The sequence below is a fragment of the Lycium barbarum genome, chromosome 6 (genome assembly GCF_019175385.1).
Source record: "Lycium barbarum isolate Lr01 chromosome 6, ASM1917538v2, whole genome shotgun sequence".
Taxonomy (NCBI): Eukaryota; Viridiplantae; Streptophyta; class Magnoliopsida; order Solanales; family Solanaceae; genus Lycium; species Lycium barbarum.
The window spans coordinates 103,209,116-103,224,872 of record NC_083342.1 but is presented as its reverse complement, the minus strand read 5'-3'; the positions used below and the strand labels follow the sequence as shown (position 1 = coordinate 103,224,872).

The 15,757-nt window shown below is 36.1% G+C and overlaps 1 protein-coding gene across 7 annotated transcripts in view; it reads left to right on the top strand.

Moving 5' to 3' along the window:
- The first annotated feature begins 8,277 nt into the window (after positions 1-8,277).
- The window catches only part of LOC132645145 (putative acyl-activating enzyme 19), a 30,350-nt gene continuing 22,870 nt past the window's right edge, over positions 8,278-15,757 (top strand). For 2 of the 7 annotated variants that reach the window (XM_060361934.1, XM_060361933.1), the window contains exons 1-5: positions 8,279-8,750; positions 10,846-11,346; positions 11,480-11,676; positions 12,974-13,177; positions 14,960-15,676. In XM_060361934.1, the coding sequence (XP_060217917.1) occupies positions 8,417-8,750; positions 10,846-11,346; positions 11,480-11,676; positions 12,974-13,177; positions 14,960-15,676 (1,953 nt within the window). In that variant the 5' untranslated portion in view covers positions 8,279-8,416. Of the gene's footprint in view, positions 8,751-10,845; positions 11,347-11,479; positions 11,677-12,973; positions 13,178-14,959; positions 15,677-15,757 lie in introns of all 7 variants that reach the window. The other 5 variants (XM_060361939.1, XM_060361938.1, XM_060361936.1 and 2 more) reach the window with 4 other exon arrangements.

The following is a 15,757-nucleotide window of genomic DNA, read 5'->3' as shown; positions in this document are numbered from 1 at the left end:
AAAAAGTGATATTTGTGTAGTTATAGATCGTCTCAATAGGGATAAAAGAGAAAATTTATAGTAAAATTATTTCTAAATAAGAAAATATGATTTTCTTTTTTTTTATGACACACTATAAAAGAAAGTACGTCAAAATTGGGACAAATTAAGAGAATAGCTTACTCCCATTAGTGCACGAGGTAAGTTCTTTTTTATTTGAATATTAGATTCTTAGTACATTTGCTTAAGATTTAAACCGGATAATTAAACATCACCATGCTATGTACTTGGAATTTGATGGCAATGTAGGAATTGGAAGGGAAGATTCTACCTGCAAAACAAAATTAATATATTAATAGCCAAAAATGGTTTTGGTGTTCGACTATTTTAATTTTGAAGTAGTGATTTAACGTGCTTAAGAAGTATACTTCCTCAAAATTCATAACATGAGATAATATGCCATCATCATTACCGATACTTATTTATGTGCATGAACATGTGCTATCCAAACCAGCCAACACCGACGAGGCGACGATCTCTTATCTTTTATTAAAGTATTGTGTTAGTAGTTCAATGTAGCTTTTTCTTCATAGATGTCACCATTAATTAAGGTAAGATTACCTAATCAAGATTCCGAAGACATAAGTGCAGTTGGTAAGCTAATCTACTAACATGGCCACCTCCTTTTTCCCAGTTCGACCCAAAAAGTCTGATAGCTTCAAGTCTTGCTATGAAAACTGACGCATTCCAACTTATGAGGAAGTACTCTATCTTTACTTCAATTTAAATGAAAGTTTTCTCTTGTTTATTTGGTTTAATTATATGGTATAGAGAACTTACTGACCCGGCTAATTTAGATTCATGCCTTAGTACTAAGGCTCATTAAGGGGAAGTGTGCTCTAATCCCTACTTCGCACTTTTCTATTTTTAGCTAGTGCATGCTTGACCCTGAAACTTCTGATTAAGGAAAGAGACATTCATTTTTTACGCAAAACTTTTCCTTAACAATGTCGACATTTACGGAAGTAAATAAATGAATAACAAAATAACAAGATTATATCAATATGATGCAAATAAAATACGTAAAAATATAAAAGTCTTTGAGTGTTCGTCTATTTATTTTGCCAAAATATGTTATGGAAAGTAGTAGTTTGAAAGTTTGAATATTGCAATTCCATTCTAATAAATTGCGACTGTACACTACCTTTTTTCTTGTATTTATATATTTATACTAAACTTATGGATGAATATCATTTTTTTTATACATACATCTTTATTGTTATTCAAACTGTGCTCAAAACAACAAACGATGTTAGTAAAAGAAGGTTCAAACAACAAAACATTATAATATCTCAATAAAACGAGAAAAGAAAATGACAAAATAGTATGCGAGACCACATAATTCACCGCGTGTCCTTAAGGAATTTAATCCCCTCAAGTACCCGAGGTTATGGATCACTTCCTCCCAGGATATAACGGATAAACCTGTCAAAGGAGTAGCGGTACCTCAAACGCCTATGACTCCACGCGAACTCAAAGATGGCAACGAATCACACAAGACACTGACTCAGTCTTTATTTTGTAAAAGTATGAGGAATGTATGTAGAGAATTTTTGATAATTCAGAATGCAGAAAATGAGGCATTGCCACTGTATTTATAGCCAGCGAAATACCTGTTCAAAACAGGTATGGTGTCTGTTCTGAAAAGACACTGTGTCTTTTCAAAAAATACCATTAGAATTTAATTTCTGCAAAATTTAAAATTTTGTTCGGTTAATAAAATTAGAAAATTAGAAAAAGAAATAATGACATGCAAAATGAATTACGAAAATGGAAAATAAATTTGATCCAAAAAGATTATCAATCAAATCATCTGATCAAATCCAAATCTGAAGCCGAGTCGAGCGACGATGGCGCGAGAGGAGTCCCTCTTCTCAACTCTTTAAGAGATAGAAGAAGTGCTTCTCTATTTAAGCACACTTATTTTCCTTTCCACCATCTATGTGGGACAATGCTCCTTTCCAAAAAGGATTTGCTTTAAATCTCATTTTCCCTCTATTTCTTTTTTCCTCCATTTCTCATTCACACCCACTTAGTTAGCTTCATTCATTAGCTAGCTTCAACAATCCTCCACATGAATGGGGAATGGCTATATGATGAAAAACATGCATGCATGAAAAAAAACTATGTGATTCGTAAGCAAGGATTAATTGCATCTGGATAAGTAGGTTTCCCTTTGAACTTTCCATAGTATAACATATGTCAGATACCTAGACAACCACATGTTACACAATTAACCCTTTAACCGTCTTTGGTTCTCACTATTGTGTTCGTTTCAACCATGAACACCGCCTGGTTTCATGAGTGCGTAGAGCATGGGCCTTTACCTAACATACTCCTTGAAGCGGCTTACACTTCACACTCACATAGGTGATTCCTAAACGTGTTATCCCGTAGATACACTATCTGGTCATACCTGCCAAACTTAGAAACCATTAAAAAGCTTGAGCTTTATTAACTCGTTAAAAAGCCTTGATGCTTTATCCTTGTTTCTGAACATTGCCTTCATCATGAGAATGGGTTGAGTTGTTTGACAATGTGGAACCGTCATTCATAGCTTTGTTTGATCTCTTTGAACCTAACTCTTGGGATCTTCAATCTACTAGGTAGAGTTACCACCATGATGACTTGTCCTAGGCCTTAACCCCATTCCACACGATGATCTTTCAACCGCCTTTCTAGTTAGGCCTTTTGTAAGTGGATCTGACACGTTATCTCTTGACTTTACATAGTCAATTATGATAAATCCACTAGAGAGTAGTTGTCGAACGGTATTGTGTCTCTGTCGTATATGACAAGATTTACCGTTATACATAACGCTCCCTGCCCTTCCTATTGCTACTTGGCTATTAGAATGTATGCATATAGGTGCTACAGGTTTGGGACAGAGGAATATCTTCCCAGAAATTTTGGAGCCATTCAGCTGCTTCACCGGCTTTGTCAAGTGCTATGAACTCAAACTCCATTATAGAGCCAGCAATACATGTCTGTTTGGACGAATTCCATGACACTGCTCCTCCACCAATCATGAATACATATCCACTTGTGGATTTGTATTCTGTTGATCCGGTGATCCAATTTGCATCATTGTATCCTTCAATAACTGCAGGATATTTATTACTCCCTCTGTTTCAATTTGGTTGAACCTATTTTCTTTTTAGTCCGTGCCAAAATGAATGACCTCTTTCTTAATTTGGAAATAAATTCACTTTATGAATGATTTACAGCCACACAAATTTTCAAGGCTTATTTTGAACCACAAGTTTCAAAAGTCTTCCCTCTTTCTTAAATGTCGTGCCCAGTCAAATGGGTTCATATAAATTGAAACGGAGGGAGTATAATACAAAGGCAAAGTCTTGGGTATGTTTTAAATATCCAAGAACTCGTTTCATTGCCATCCAATGCGTTTGATAGGGATTATTCGTGTACCGACTTAGTGTACTTATAGCTCAAGCTATATGTGGTCGCGTACAGTTCATGATGTACATTAAACTTCCCAATACCCTAGCATAGTCCAATTGACATTCACTTTCACCTTTGTTCTTTGGAAGAGTAAGGTCTACGTCAATTGGAGTTTTTGCAGTTTTCAAATCTAAATACTTGAATTTCTCAAGTAATATTTCAATGTAATGAGGCTGAGACAATGTGAGACCTTGAGGAGTTATATGGATCTTAATTCCTAAAATTAAATCGGCATCTCCTAAGTCTTTTATATCAAATTTGCTAGCTAGCATACGCTTAGTGGCATTTATGTCAACAATATCTTTACTCATTATCAACATATCATCAACATACAAACAAACAATGACTATATGATTTGGAGTGTTCTTAATGTAAACACATTTATCACACTCATTAATTTTGAATCCATTGGCCAACATCATTTAGTTAAATTTTGCATGCCATCGTTTGGGTGCTTGTTTTAGTCCGTAAAGAGACTTAACAAGTTGGAGTGTTAAATTGATACGAGCCTTAGTTTAGGTGTCAAAATGAAATTTAATGTCAAGTATAAGGGGCTGTATATGTACTTGGCCTTATAAAAATGTGATCTATTCAAAATGATCTGCACATTTATTCATTCATTATATTTTAGCCCTTCAAAAATTGGGCTCATATGTAGTTCAAATTGACTCATGTGAAATTTTGTAAGGATTTTTTCAAAAGACATTTTTTATTCTTTTTTTTTTTTGCGCAGATTCCCTGGTCTTTAATTTTTGCCCCTCAAATTGCTGGTCTTTGATTTTTGTCCTTCGCTTTAAAAAGTGGCCGAAAATATCCTGAGGTTCTGGGTTTGAACCTCCGCTCACTAAAAAAAAAAAACAATTTCACAAGGCAATATTTCGCGAAAATTATGCTTTCATTATGGCCTAAGTTTTGCCCGAATAGGCCTAATGTTACACCCCGTACTTTTATACGTTGAGTTTCGTCGTGAGTTAATCGACGTAGATTGAGAAAATGAAATTTTCGTCGAGGTCATAAGATATTCTACATGATCATCCTATGTATATGAGAGTTTATAATCATGTTTGGTAAGTGTTGGGAAGGTTGGACGTCAAATGAATCGGAAAGAATAAGTTTCATCGAAAGTCGGCAAGTTTAAGAATGTTATAACCCGTACTTTTGGGGTAAGACTAGGGGTGCTTGACATACTAAGAAGGTCATTTCATGAGGTATTTTAGTCTTATTATAGTCGTGTGTTAAGTTTTAAAGTCAAGTGAGTTGTAAAATAAAAGTCGACAAAAGTCATCACAAGTTATGTGCATAAGTTGGGTTAAATTTGGGTCAGATGTCATTGAGCTTTTCTCCCAATCTACTTGGAGTTATGAGGCGATCCACCTATCAAAATTAAATCTCTACAAGTCTAGTTTCTAACGTATTAAACTGTTCGTCAGTACGACATCGTAGGAGAGGGATATTCACGTTTTTACGAAACTGCGCAGGCAGATAGTTTGGGACCCCACTATGGCGGTGGCCGACCTTTAGAGCTATAAATTGTGTTTTAGATGCCATTTTCATCATTTTTCTTCACCAACTCGTCAACATAACTCCCAAAACCCTTCTCCACACATTCTCAAAGTTCCAAACCAAACCCAAGGTGAAATCAACCCAATCTTCCATCAAAAGTTGGTAAAGACTACAAAAGATTATTCCTCTGATGATGTAGCGTGATTAAGGGTGATTTGAAGCCAAAACAGCCGGGGTTTTCGAGTGATATCTAATGTTTAAGGTATTTTTAACATCCCTGTGGTTGTGCTTAAGCTAAACTTTATGTTGGTAAGCCGTTTGGAGCAAAATACTATAAGATTGCTTTGAAATAGCCTACAGTATGGCTACTGTTTTAAAGGTGTAAATATGATTTCTAATTGATGGAAATTATGAAATATAACCTGACTATGTTGTGGCTATTGTTGTTAAGATTATTCATGTATTAATGGAAGGAAATGAAGAAGGAAAACATGTAAAACTAAGACTCGGAAGTGAAGGTTGAAGAGTTAAAACGTACGGGCTGTTTTAGAGATTATCCTTATGATGTTTGGACTTAAAAGGATGCGGTAAATATAAGTATAATGTTATGAAGGTTGTAGACTGATTTATGGAACCAGAATTGGATTCAAATTATGTTTCGTTATTTATAAAACAAGTTTGTCGCTCGATATGGTTGTTAAGGTAATTGGAGAAGCTTATATTGAATCGTTGTTGCCATTGTTGTTGTTGTTGTTGTTGTTGTTGTTGTTGTTGGGATGTTTGATAACCCTTAGTGGTCTTTTGGATGTAGTATAAACAGAGGAAATGCTGCTTGTTTTTCCGTAGATTATAAGATTAGCGAAATACAATAGTCATGACCTTATATTTTGAGGATAATATCCTTTCACTTATTGTAGACGCAAGAGGATTATGTTAAGCTTGGTTGTGGATTGAGAAGGAGATTATCCAGGTATGTTAAGGCTATCCCTTCTTTCTCTTTAGCATGAATCTTATGAAAAGAACGCAACAAACGAACGAAATCCATAATGACTTCATTCTTAGAAATGCCGGGAAGCTTTTGTTATTGATCTCCTTATGATATTATTGATCTTTTCTTATGATTATTGATCTGATCCTATGGTCATTGATCCTTCAAGGTAAGATATGTGGATGATGTTAGCTCCATAAGCGGTAATTGGAGGTATATCGACCTTACGTCACTTCGATAGTCGTAAAGTTTCCTTGTACTCTCATTCATGCATTATATTATGTGTATCTATTTTATGACACCGAGTTGCGCTATAGTCGGCCGGGTACGACACATATTGTGCACACCACTGCAGTTGGGTACGGATAACACCAAGCCTATCATGGCCGGGTACAGATAACACCAAGCCTATATGGCCAGGTACGGTATTATGATATATGTATATGATTTTTAAACGAAAGCATGCATATCATACCCCTTCAAAGGCATTCAGATGTACATAGTTATGCAGACATATTCAGATGTACAGATTGACTCTCATGTTTCATACTTCTTTCATGTCTCTTATGTATATGCTGTTTTTCATGTCTTACATACTCAGTACATTATTCGTATTGACTCCCTTATTTCTTGGGGGACTGCGTTTCATGCCTGCAGGTCTTAAGGTACAGGTTTGTGACTCGTCCAGTAGGATATCAGCTCGCGGCCAGTGTTGTTACACTCCACTGGTTCCGGAGTTACCGTGAGTTAGCACGATTATATATATATATATATATATATATACATATGCATGGGTATGGCGGGGTCTCTTCCCGACCACGTTATGTCATGTATTCCAGTAGAGGCTTGTAGACAGTTATGTACAGTCAGATGATGTCCAGTCTTGATGTTTCACATGTTATTATGTAGTTGAGTATTTACAGCCTATTATATTTTAGGCATGATATCCTTATGAGTCTGTAGAGTATCACGTGATGGCCCTATTAGCCCATCTATGTTTTTATGTTACAGATATACGTCAGGCGGTACTTGGGTAGTACAGTCAGGTGCTAGTCACGGCCCTCCGGTTTGGTTCGCGACACCTAATTTGCTACGAAATTCTGCCTTGAGTTCTTTTTTTTTATACTCTGCTGCGCTTCGAACTCAGAATTCAGGGGTGTTTTTGGCCACTTAAAGTATCGAAAAGCAAAAATTAAAGACCGGCAAATTGATGGACAAAAATTAAAGACTACCACCAAATAAGGGCATTTGCGTGAATGACCCATTTTTATTTGATATGTTATATATAGACATAATGAAGAAAAAGAAATAATTTTATTAGGTTATTAAAATTTACTACTCCCTCCATTCACTTTTACTTGTCCAGTATTCCAAAAATAGATTTTCACTTTTACTTGTCACTTTTAGCATATCAAGATAAGACAATTTTTTCCCCTGTTTTACCCATAGTATTGATTACTCACTTCAAATTAGTTTTCAAATCCCATAAAAATATGCACTAATTAATATGGGTATATTGGTAAATTATGCACTTCATTTATTATTTCTTAAACCGCTTGAAAAGTCCAAAGTGGACAAGTAAAAGTGAACGGAGGGAGTATAAAAGAACAAATAAAGAAATTACTCATTCCGTCTCAATTTAAGTGTCTTATTTTTAATTTTGGTTTGTCCCAAAAATAATGCCTCTTTCTATATTTAGTAAGTTGACAGTTCACATATCCTGCTTGACAAGTTTATAACCGTAAGATTCAAATAACTTTTTGCTACTTTACATATCCTTAATTTGAGACCACAAAATTCAAAGGTCTTCCTTTTATCTCATAAAATCTGTGTCAAGTCTAATTAAGACATGATAATAGAGTTAGTTTAGTAAACTCTCCATTATATATATTGATTTTTTAATGGATGTAGATGACACTTACTTCCTCTGTCTTATAATAAGTGTCCCTTTAGCCAAACACGCATAATAAGAAGCCAATAATGCAATGTGAAGTTTACCAAATTACCCTTATATATAAACATAGATTACTTTTAACTTTTGATTAGAGCATGCACAAGAAGTAAACCTTTTTATATTGGGAATTTAGCAATACCAAGTTATTATGTGGCTTTTCCAATTATCATTTATATGTTACTTTATTGTTTAAAAGTAGAATTGAAAAAAATTAGTTAATTTATGTCTTAATTTTCCAAGATTATACTTATTATGAGGCAATTTTTTTTGGCTAAGGTACACTTATTATGAGACGGAAGGAGTATTTTGAGAGGGATGGAGTATTAAATCGTGCAAGTAGATGTATCAATTTGTACATCAAGACCACCTGCTGTTCCATAGTTCTAAATGCTACTACTGTCTTCGTTCTTGATTTCTATAACAAGTACACTCTACTTGTCCAAGAAAACGCATTTGTTTGTTCCTCTGACATGCTTTCACACAATAACCTTTCTGCTTGTTGTATATCACACCAGTTCTACAAAGTCGCTACAGACAACCCCAATAAAATTGCTGTAATTCAAGCTTGTGGGGGTCTTAAATTCGCCAAAGAATTTCAACTACTTTGTAACGAAAACGGCGAAAAAGAAACATGCGAGAAGTTTGAAGAGTTTGTTTCTTTTAAAAGAAGGTCGGTTAATCCCCCTGTTTACGAAGGTGATGAGTGCTTCACGTTCTCCGATGTTTTATACGCCGTTGATAATCTCAGTTCACGGCTCAGATGCATTCTTGATGGGAATGATGATGACCCCAATCTTGTCAAAGGTACTACTATATATTTATTTGATGAAGAATAAAGGGTGTAATGTGTGTGTGTGTGTTGGTAACTTAAATTTGTGATTTTATGGGGAATTAATGAAAACGAAAATCAAGATACTCTTATGTTTGAATATTGAAATTCGAAAGGTGTCACATAAATTGGGACAGAGGGAGCAATCAATGTAAACATTCTTGAATTAGTATCCGTGGAAAAAGAATAAAAAAGTTGGTTCTTTCTCTAGTAATTTGTGAACTGTTTCTATAGACTAATGCTTCTTTCAGGGTTTCTTTTATATGATGAAGAAAAGATGGTGTTAGTGTGTGCATTAGTAACTCAAATTTGTTATTGACTGCTGTTTTACTGAATTAAGATAAACCTTGTTTTTTTTTTTTTTTTTTATTTTGCTTGTAGTAATCAGTGAACATCTGCATTTTGTGTTACCTTCCCTACCCTCGAGGGCTTAAAGGGTGAATATGAATATGTTGTGCTTGTTTGTTGTAGCTGTACTTTCTTGAATTTTTTTTGGCTTTCTAATTTTCCTTTAGAACAAGGTCTGTGATATCTGAAATTGAGCAATTTTGCCAAAAGTTTAATGGATGATCCAATCTTACCCGCTCATGGGCGGAGCCACCTTAGGTGAAGGGTGGTCAGCTGCACACCCTGAAAATTACGCGGTGTACATAGGTTAAATGTTAGTGATTATGAGTAGATATTTAATTTTGCACACCCTTCCCCAAATTCCTGGCTCCGCCATTGTACCCGCTAGCCGGAAAAAGTCTCTTTTTGCCCTTGGCCCCTGGCGGAGCTCCAACCCGAGGGTAATTCTAGACAATACTAAAAGTGGGACCTTTTTTTCCAAAGAATTTGGACGGGTGGAGTCCCCCATTTCACGATGGAGTTTCCGTTAGTGGCTAGGGCAATACGAGAAGATTTGCTAATGACAAGGGGTATGAATGGACCAAAACGAATAATGGCATGCAGATTGGGCAATATCCAATAGCACAAGGGCAAATTTGTGTCTTTTCCCTTAATCCGTGTCTTCTATGATATGTAAACAAACGTAAAATTTTTATACCCATTTCCTCGAAATCCTTTGGCTTTTTATTGTTTGCTATATAATTTTATTGGATTTCTAATTTTTCTTTCGAACATGCTCCGTACTATCCGAAATTGAGCAACTTGCGAAAAGCATAACGGATGATCCAGTCTTACCTCTCACCGGGGAAAAAGTCTCTTTTTGCCCATGGCCCTTAGCGGAGCTCCAATCCGAGGGTTATTTTAGTCAATACTCAAAAGTTAGACCGTTCTCAAATAATTTGGACGCGTGGAGTCCACCCATTTCGCGATGGAGTTCCGTTAATGGCTAGGGAAAATACAAGACAGATTTGCTAATGACAAGGAGTATGAATGGACCAAAAGAATAGTGGCGCACAGATTGGGCAATATCAGATCGCACAAGGGAGAATTTGGATCTTTTCCCTTAATCTGTGTCTTCTATGATTTGTAAAGAATATGAAAATGTTATATTCTTTCCTCAAAACCTATTAGCTTTTATTGTTGGCTATAGAATTTTTTTGTCTTTCTAATTTTCCTTTCGAACATGCTCTGAACTATCCAAAATTGAGCAACTTTGCGAAAAGTATTATAATAGATGGTCCAATCATACCCGCACTCTGGAAAAAGTCTCTTTTTGCCCTTGGCCCTTGGTGGAGCTCCAATCAGAGGGTAATTTTAGACAATACTGAAAAGTTGGACCGTTGTTCTCCAAGAATTTGGACGCACGGAGTCCACTCAGTTTATGAAGGAGTTTTCGTTAATGGGTAGGGAAAATACGAGACAGATTGCTAACAACAAGGGGGTATGAATGGGCCAAAAGTATAATGGAGGGCAAATTGAGCAATATCAGATAGTACAAGGGAAAAATTTGGATTTACCCTTAATCTGTGTTTTCTAAGACTTGTAAAATATAAATGAATGTGAAATGTTATACCCGTTTCCTTGAAATCTTTTGGTTTTCTATTGTTAGCTATAGAATCCTTCCAGATGTTGTTGATCACTTTATGAGTAAACTAATTATGCATTACATCTTTTCATGGCTAGTAGTTAATATGCATCAAACTGCAAATAACTGCAGTTCTAAGGACCAGGTAGTCTTGGGGTCTTCTGATCAAGGTTTAGAGCAGTATACACAGCTCCATAAAACATACAGCCCAAGAATAGTTGGAATATATATGGAACCTTCAGTTGAGTACATTGTTTCTGTTCTATCCATTTTGAGGTGTGGAGAAGCATTTCTACCTTTAGATCCATCTTGGCCAGAGGAAAGGATATTATCGGTAATATCTTCTTCAAAAGCTGATCTTATTGTGGGCTATGGTTCTTCAGTTGACAGAACTTGTCATCAGTTGGATAGATTACGATGGCTCATTCATAAAGGCAGTTATCCTGTTTTTTATATGTCAATGGAGGATTTTATCCAAAAAAAATCTGACTCATTGTTAGGCTGGCCTTGTGAAAGTGAAAGGTTGAGATCATTCTGCTACTTGATGTACACATCTGGATCCACTGGAAAACCTAAGGGGGTATGTGGCACTGAAGTTGGTGAGTTGCACATCCTTGAGAATGTTTAATCATTTCTCGCCAATTTATATTGTCACCATACAAAGTTATGCTTTTATCGTTCAGTTCACTTTACTTAGGCACTAGTTCAATTTATTTTATCATACACTTGCAGGTCTTCTGAACCGCTTCTTGTGGATGCAACGATCATATTCCTTTCAAAAAGAAGAAATCCTTCTTTTCAAAACATCCATAAGCTTCATTGACCATTTGCAAGAATTTTTTGGAGCAATACTTGCTAATTGTACGTTGGTCATACCTCCTTCCAATCAGCTGAAGGACAATATATTTTGTGTAGTCAATCTCCTACAGGTATATGCGAAGGGTCTATTACCCTTTGAATTTCTTGGCAGTGTATTTTAAAGGGCGTGCGTTCTTTTTTCCTTTGATTGCCAACAACAGTAAGGGATTTGCTATCCATTAACCAATTGCTGTTTTCTAACAATTACAAAGATAAAGCAGGTATTTTCGCTCAGATGCTGGTGGCTTGAAGAGGCTTGACTCTTGAGAGTACTGAGTGCTTGTTAATCAAGTAGAATTTATATTAATTACGAACTTCAACTTCCATGTCACTGCTTCAGTGATCAAATAGCTTTCTCTAACAGTTTTTTAGACTTCTGTAGCTAGTATCTGCGTGAGTTCCACCATTAATTTTTCCTCTAGGTTCTGTATTGGTTGCTGATGATTCTGTAATAAGCTGAAATACTGCCGCACAACCACTAACCATCATTCTGTCTCTCCCCGACACACACATTCGGACCCCGTGCGCGCCGGGGGGGGGGGGGGGTGGAGCTGGCACAACTCTTATTTTGTTTGGAATTTCGGTGTTATATAATCTAAAGTACTGTTATTGGCAATTAAGTTGCATAAAGTCCAAGTGGACCATGATTAGATATTTTTTCAAATATTGCAAGAAAAAAGCTTCGTGCCTATTCTTGGTTGTTTTCTGCACACTGATAGTGTGTTGTACTGAAAAAATTAAGCTACCTCATTCAACGGACTTCTGGTTGGTCAATAACATGCTCTGGTCTAGTTTAAGAATCTTTGCTCTTCTCTTTTGCATTTCCGCTGCCTGCCTTAGATCTTAAATATCTTCTCTGGCTGGCATCAGGTCACTGATTTATATTATGCAAACTGAAAATTGAGCCACCATTCTTTCTCCACGATGCAGACGGAAATTTTGCCATATACTCGTTAGGTCAGATTTGCCTCTCCATTATTTAAATTTAGCAATTTTGGGCTCAGTTATACTTTGGGTCTAATTTTACCCCTCCCCGCTGTGAAAAGTCTCGTTTTTGCTCCGACTTGTATCTAATCAAAAACATAGTCGAAAGGTATAAATTTGGACTTTTTTTTCTCGACGTATCTTGACATATGGCGTCCACCCATTTCATGCTAGAGCTTCGTTAATGGCAAGGTTAAATACGAGACGATTTGCTACTGACAAGGGTGTGAATGGACCCAAGGTATGACGGAGGATGAAATTGAGAAATTTCGGATAGTATAGGGGCAAATTTGGAACTTTTCCCTTTTCTTTGTTCTTTTTCCATACTATGAGAGCGTCACATCTTTAAAAAATTCCATTTTTTTTTCCATTATTTATTTTCAGGAATATTCTATTAGCAGGCTCGTGGCAGTTCCATCTCTTATAAGGGCGATTCTTCCTGCTCTGCAGAGCATGTATTATTCTACAGCTCCGATTTTCTTAAAACTTCTAGTGCTAAGTGGTGAAATTTTTGATATGTCGCTGTGGAAGATGCTTGTCAAGTTGCTACCCCAGACTTTTGTTCTAAATATATATGGAAGCACAGAGGTAGATTTCCGTCTCTGTGATTTACTTTTGGGTTAATTATATCCTTGCTAGTTCTAATATTGAATCACTTGGAAGGAAAAAAGACTGATGTCCATCTTGTGAGTTACTTTTTATGTTCTTGTAAGTTCTAATGTTTGGACCACTTGAAAAGTGAAACTTTGGGTAATGCTTTCTCATATCAAACAAACTGCCAATTTTCTTCGCCCTTTTATTTGTGCCAGCTTTTGTACTCGATAAAATCACTTTAGTATGGAGTTTAAATGTGGGAAACTTATGTTAGTTCTTGAGTTTTTAGCTTAAATTCAAATTTTAGTGCTTATGACCATAATCCATGCATATTATCCTTTAATCTGGGTGATTTGAGTTCTATGTTGGCTCTCTACATTCCGATATACGTCTTGTATATGGGAGATTTTCCATATTAAATGAAATTATTTACCTTATAAAATAAATATCTGTGATTTGAGCTATTACTCTCCTTTTGTTCATGTGGTTAACTAAGTTGAATTGAAATGATATAGCCACACTGGTTTAGTCCCCCTTTGTCGGATTGCCCCTCTACCAATGCTTACAATCTCACCATCTGCTATTGCAACCACTTCCCTGAACCTCCTCTGGACCATGGGGGTGGAATCATGCATACTGTAAAAGGAGGTTACAGAGGATAATTTTGGGAACACAGAGGAAAGAGCCTGGTGATCTTGAAATTTCAGCTTGATTTATTTTAATCCAACCATAGATGCTCTCAGTTGGCTTTTACTTAACAGATTGAAGTTTACACATAACAATTGCAGTAATTGTAGTGCCTGAAAACAGTAGCCCCCTCCTCCCTCCCACCCTCCCAAAGAAAAGAAGAGAAACAGAGAAGAGGATGAGAATTACTGAAATTTATGGTGTGTCTATATCATGTTATGGTGTGCGTTTCATTTTTTTGCTATTGCGTTCTTCTTATTTGTGGGTCTAGACCTGAGTGCGTTTTTTTTCTCCATGAGGTAATTCCAAAACCAATCAACGGAAATTTGTAGCTGTATACAATTCTTGTTGAAGGCTCCTTGATTTGATTCTAACACTTGATAGCGGAAGGGAGCATCTTCTTGAAAATCTACATGCTATGTGCTCAATCTGAGAAAATTATGATATTAATTGAAAATGTTTATGCATGAGCTTCCCATATTCATAAACTTCTTTCACTGTTTTAGGTATCTATTATCTCTCTTGCATTTGAAAGTACAAAGCAACTGTGACTCAAATGGATTTTCTCCATATCATTAAAGATAAAGATTTAATTATTGCAGCTGTTTATCCAGATATTATTATACTTTATATTTGTCCTTCTCTTCCTGGTATCTTCTTGTATAAGTAGGTACATAATGCACAGGAAGAGTTGATGCATAAAGCACATATATTTTCCTTTATGTAATTATGACATGCTGGACATCACTTTCTGAATGAGTGGATGGCCGTGATGCAACCGCTTCTTGAAGTTATAGCTGCTACAAGCAACTCAAAGCTTCGTTTCTTATCATTATATTGGCAATGAAGGTTATTTTGGGAATAGCTTGTAATGACGTAACAAGCTTGATTTTCCTTATAAAAAAAAAATAAAGAATGTAAGAAGCTTTGGTTTTATCAGTTTAAAAAGAAAAGAAGGAAACAAAGCAAACTAACAACCTTTATACAAATTTAAGATTGTTCTTAAGCAAAAAGGTAGCTTATGTCACCTATCACTTTAATTAACTATCTTCTCTGTAGTCTTATTAATACTTTTGATGTTTGAAATAGGTTTCCGGTGACTGCACATATTTTGACTGCAAGTGGTTGCCAACAATGTTGGAGCAAGATGCTCTGGGCAGTGTTCCAATAGGCATTCCCATTGACAATTGTGATGTGGTTCTTGTTGGAGAAAATTCTTCTGATGAGGGGGAAATATGTGTCAGTGGAAGTTGTGTTGCTTCTGGATATTATTGTCATCCGTCTATTTTGCCATTGGATAACGTGGAATTACATCAAGAAATAGCTGATGCCAAGAACGATGAAAAAGAAGTGAAGTGTTACTTTAGAACTGGGGATTTTGCCAGAAAGCTTTCAGATGGAAACTTGGTTTATATTGGGAGAAAAGACCGCACTGTAAAGATCAGGGGGCAGCGTATTGCTTTAGAGGAGGTTGAATGTGTTCTGAGGGGACACCAAGAAGTAGCTGATTCTGCTGTGGTTTCTCGTTGTGTTCAAGGAGATATTTTACTTCTTGAAGCATATTTACTGCTCAAGCAAAAGGAAAACAACCTTGAGGTCTTCGGGTCCTCAATTAGATGCTGGATGGCCGACAAACTTCCCCCAGCTATGGTTCCTGCTCGTTTCTACTTTGTTGAATCTATTCCTATATCTTCTTCAGGGAAAGTGGATTATAACATTTTGGCCACTTCTGCAGTGGTTGAGGCAGGTAACCATGTTGAGATTGACGAAACTGAAGATTCCGATCTCATTAATGTTATACAAAAGGTATTTAACTGGATTTATGATTCTGTTATGAAATGGGATTAGCAATCTTGGCTTCGATTATGTGATATTTTTGAGTTAGAT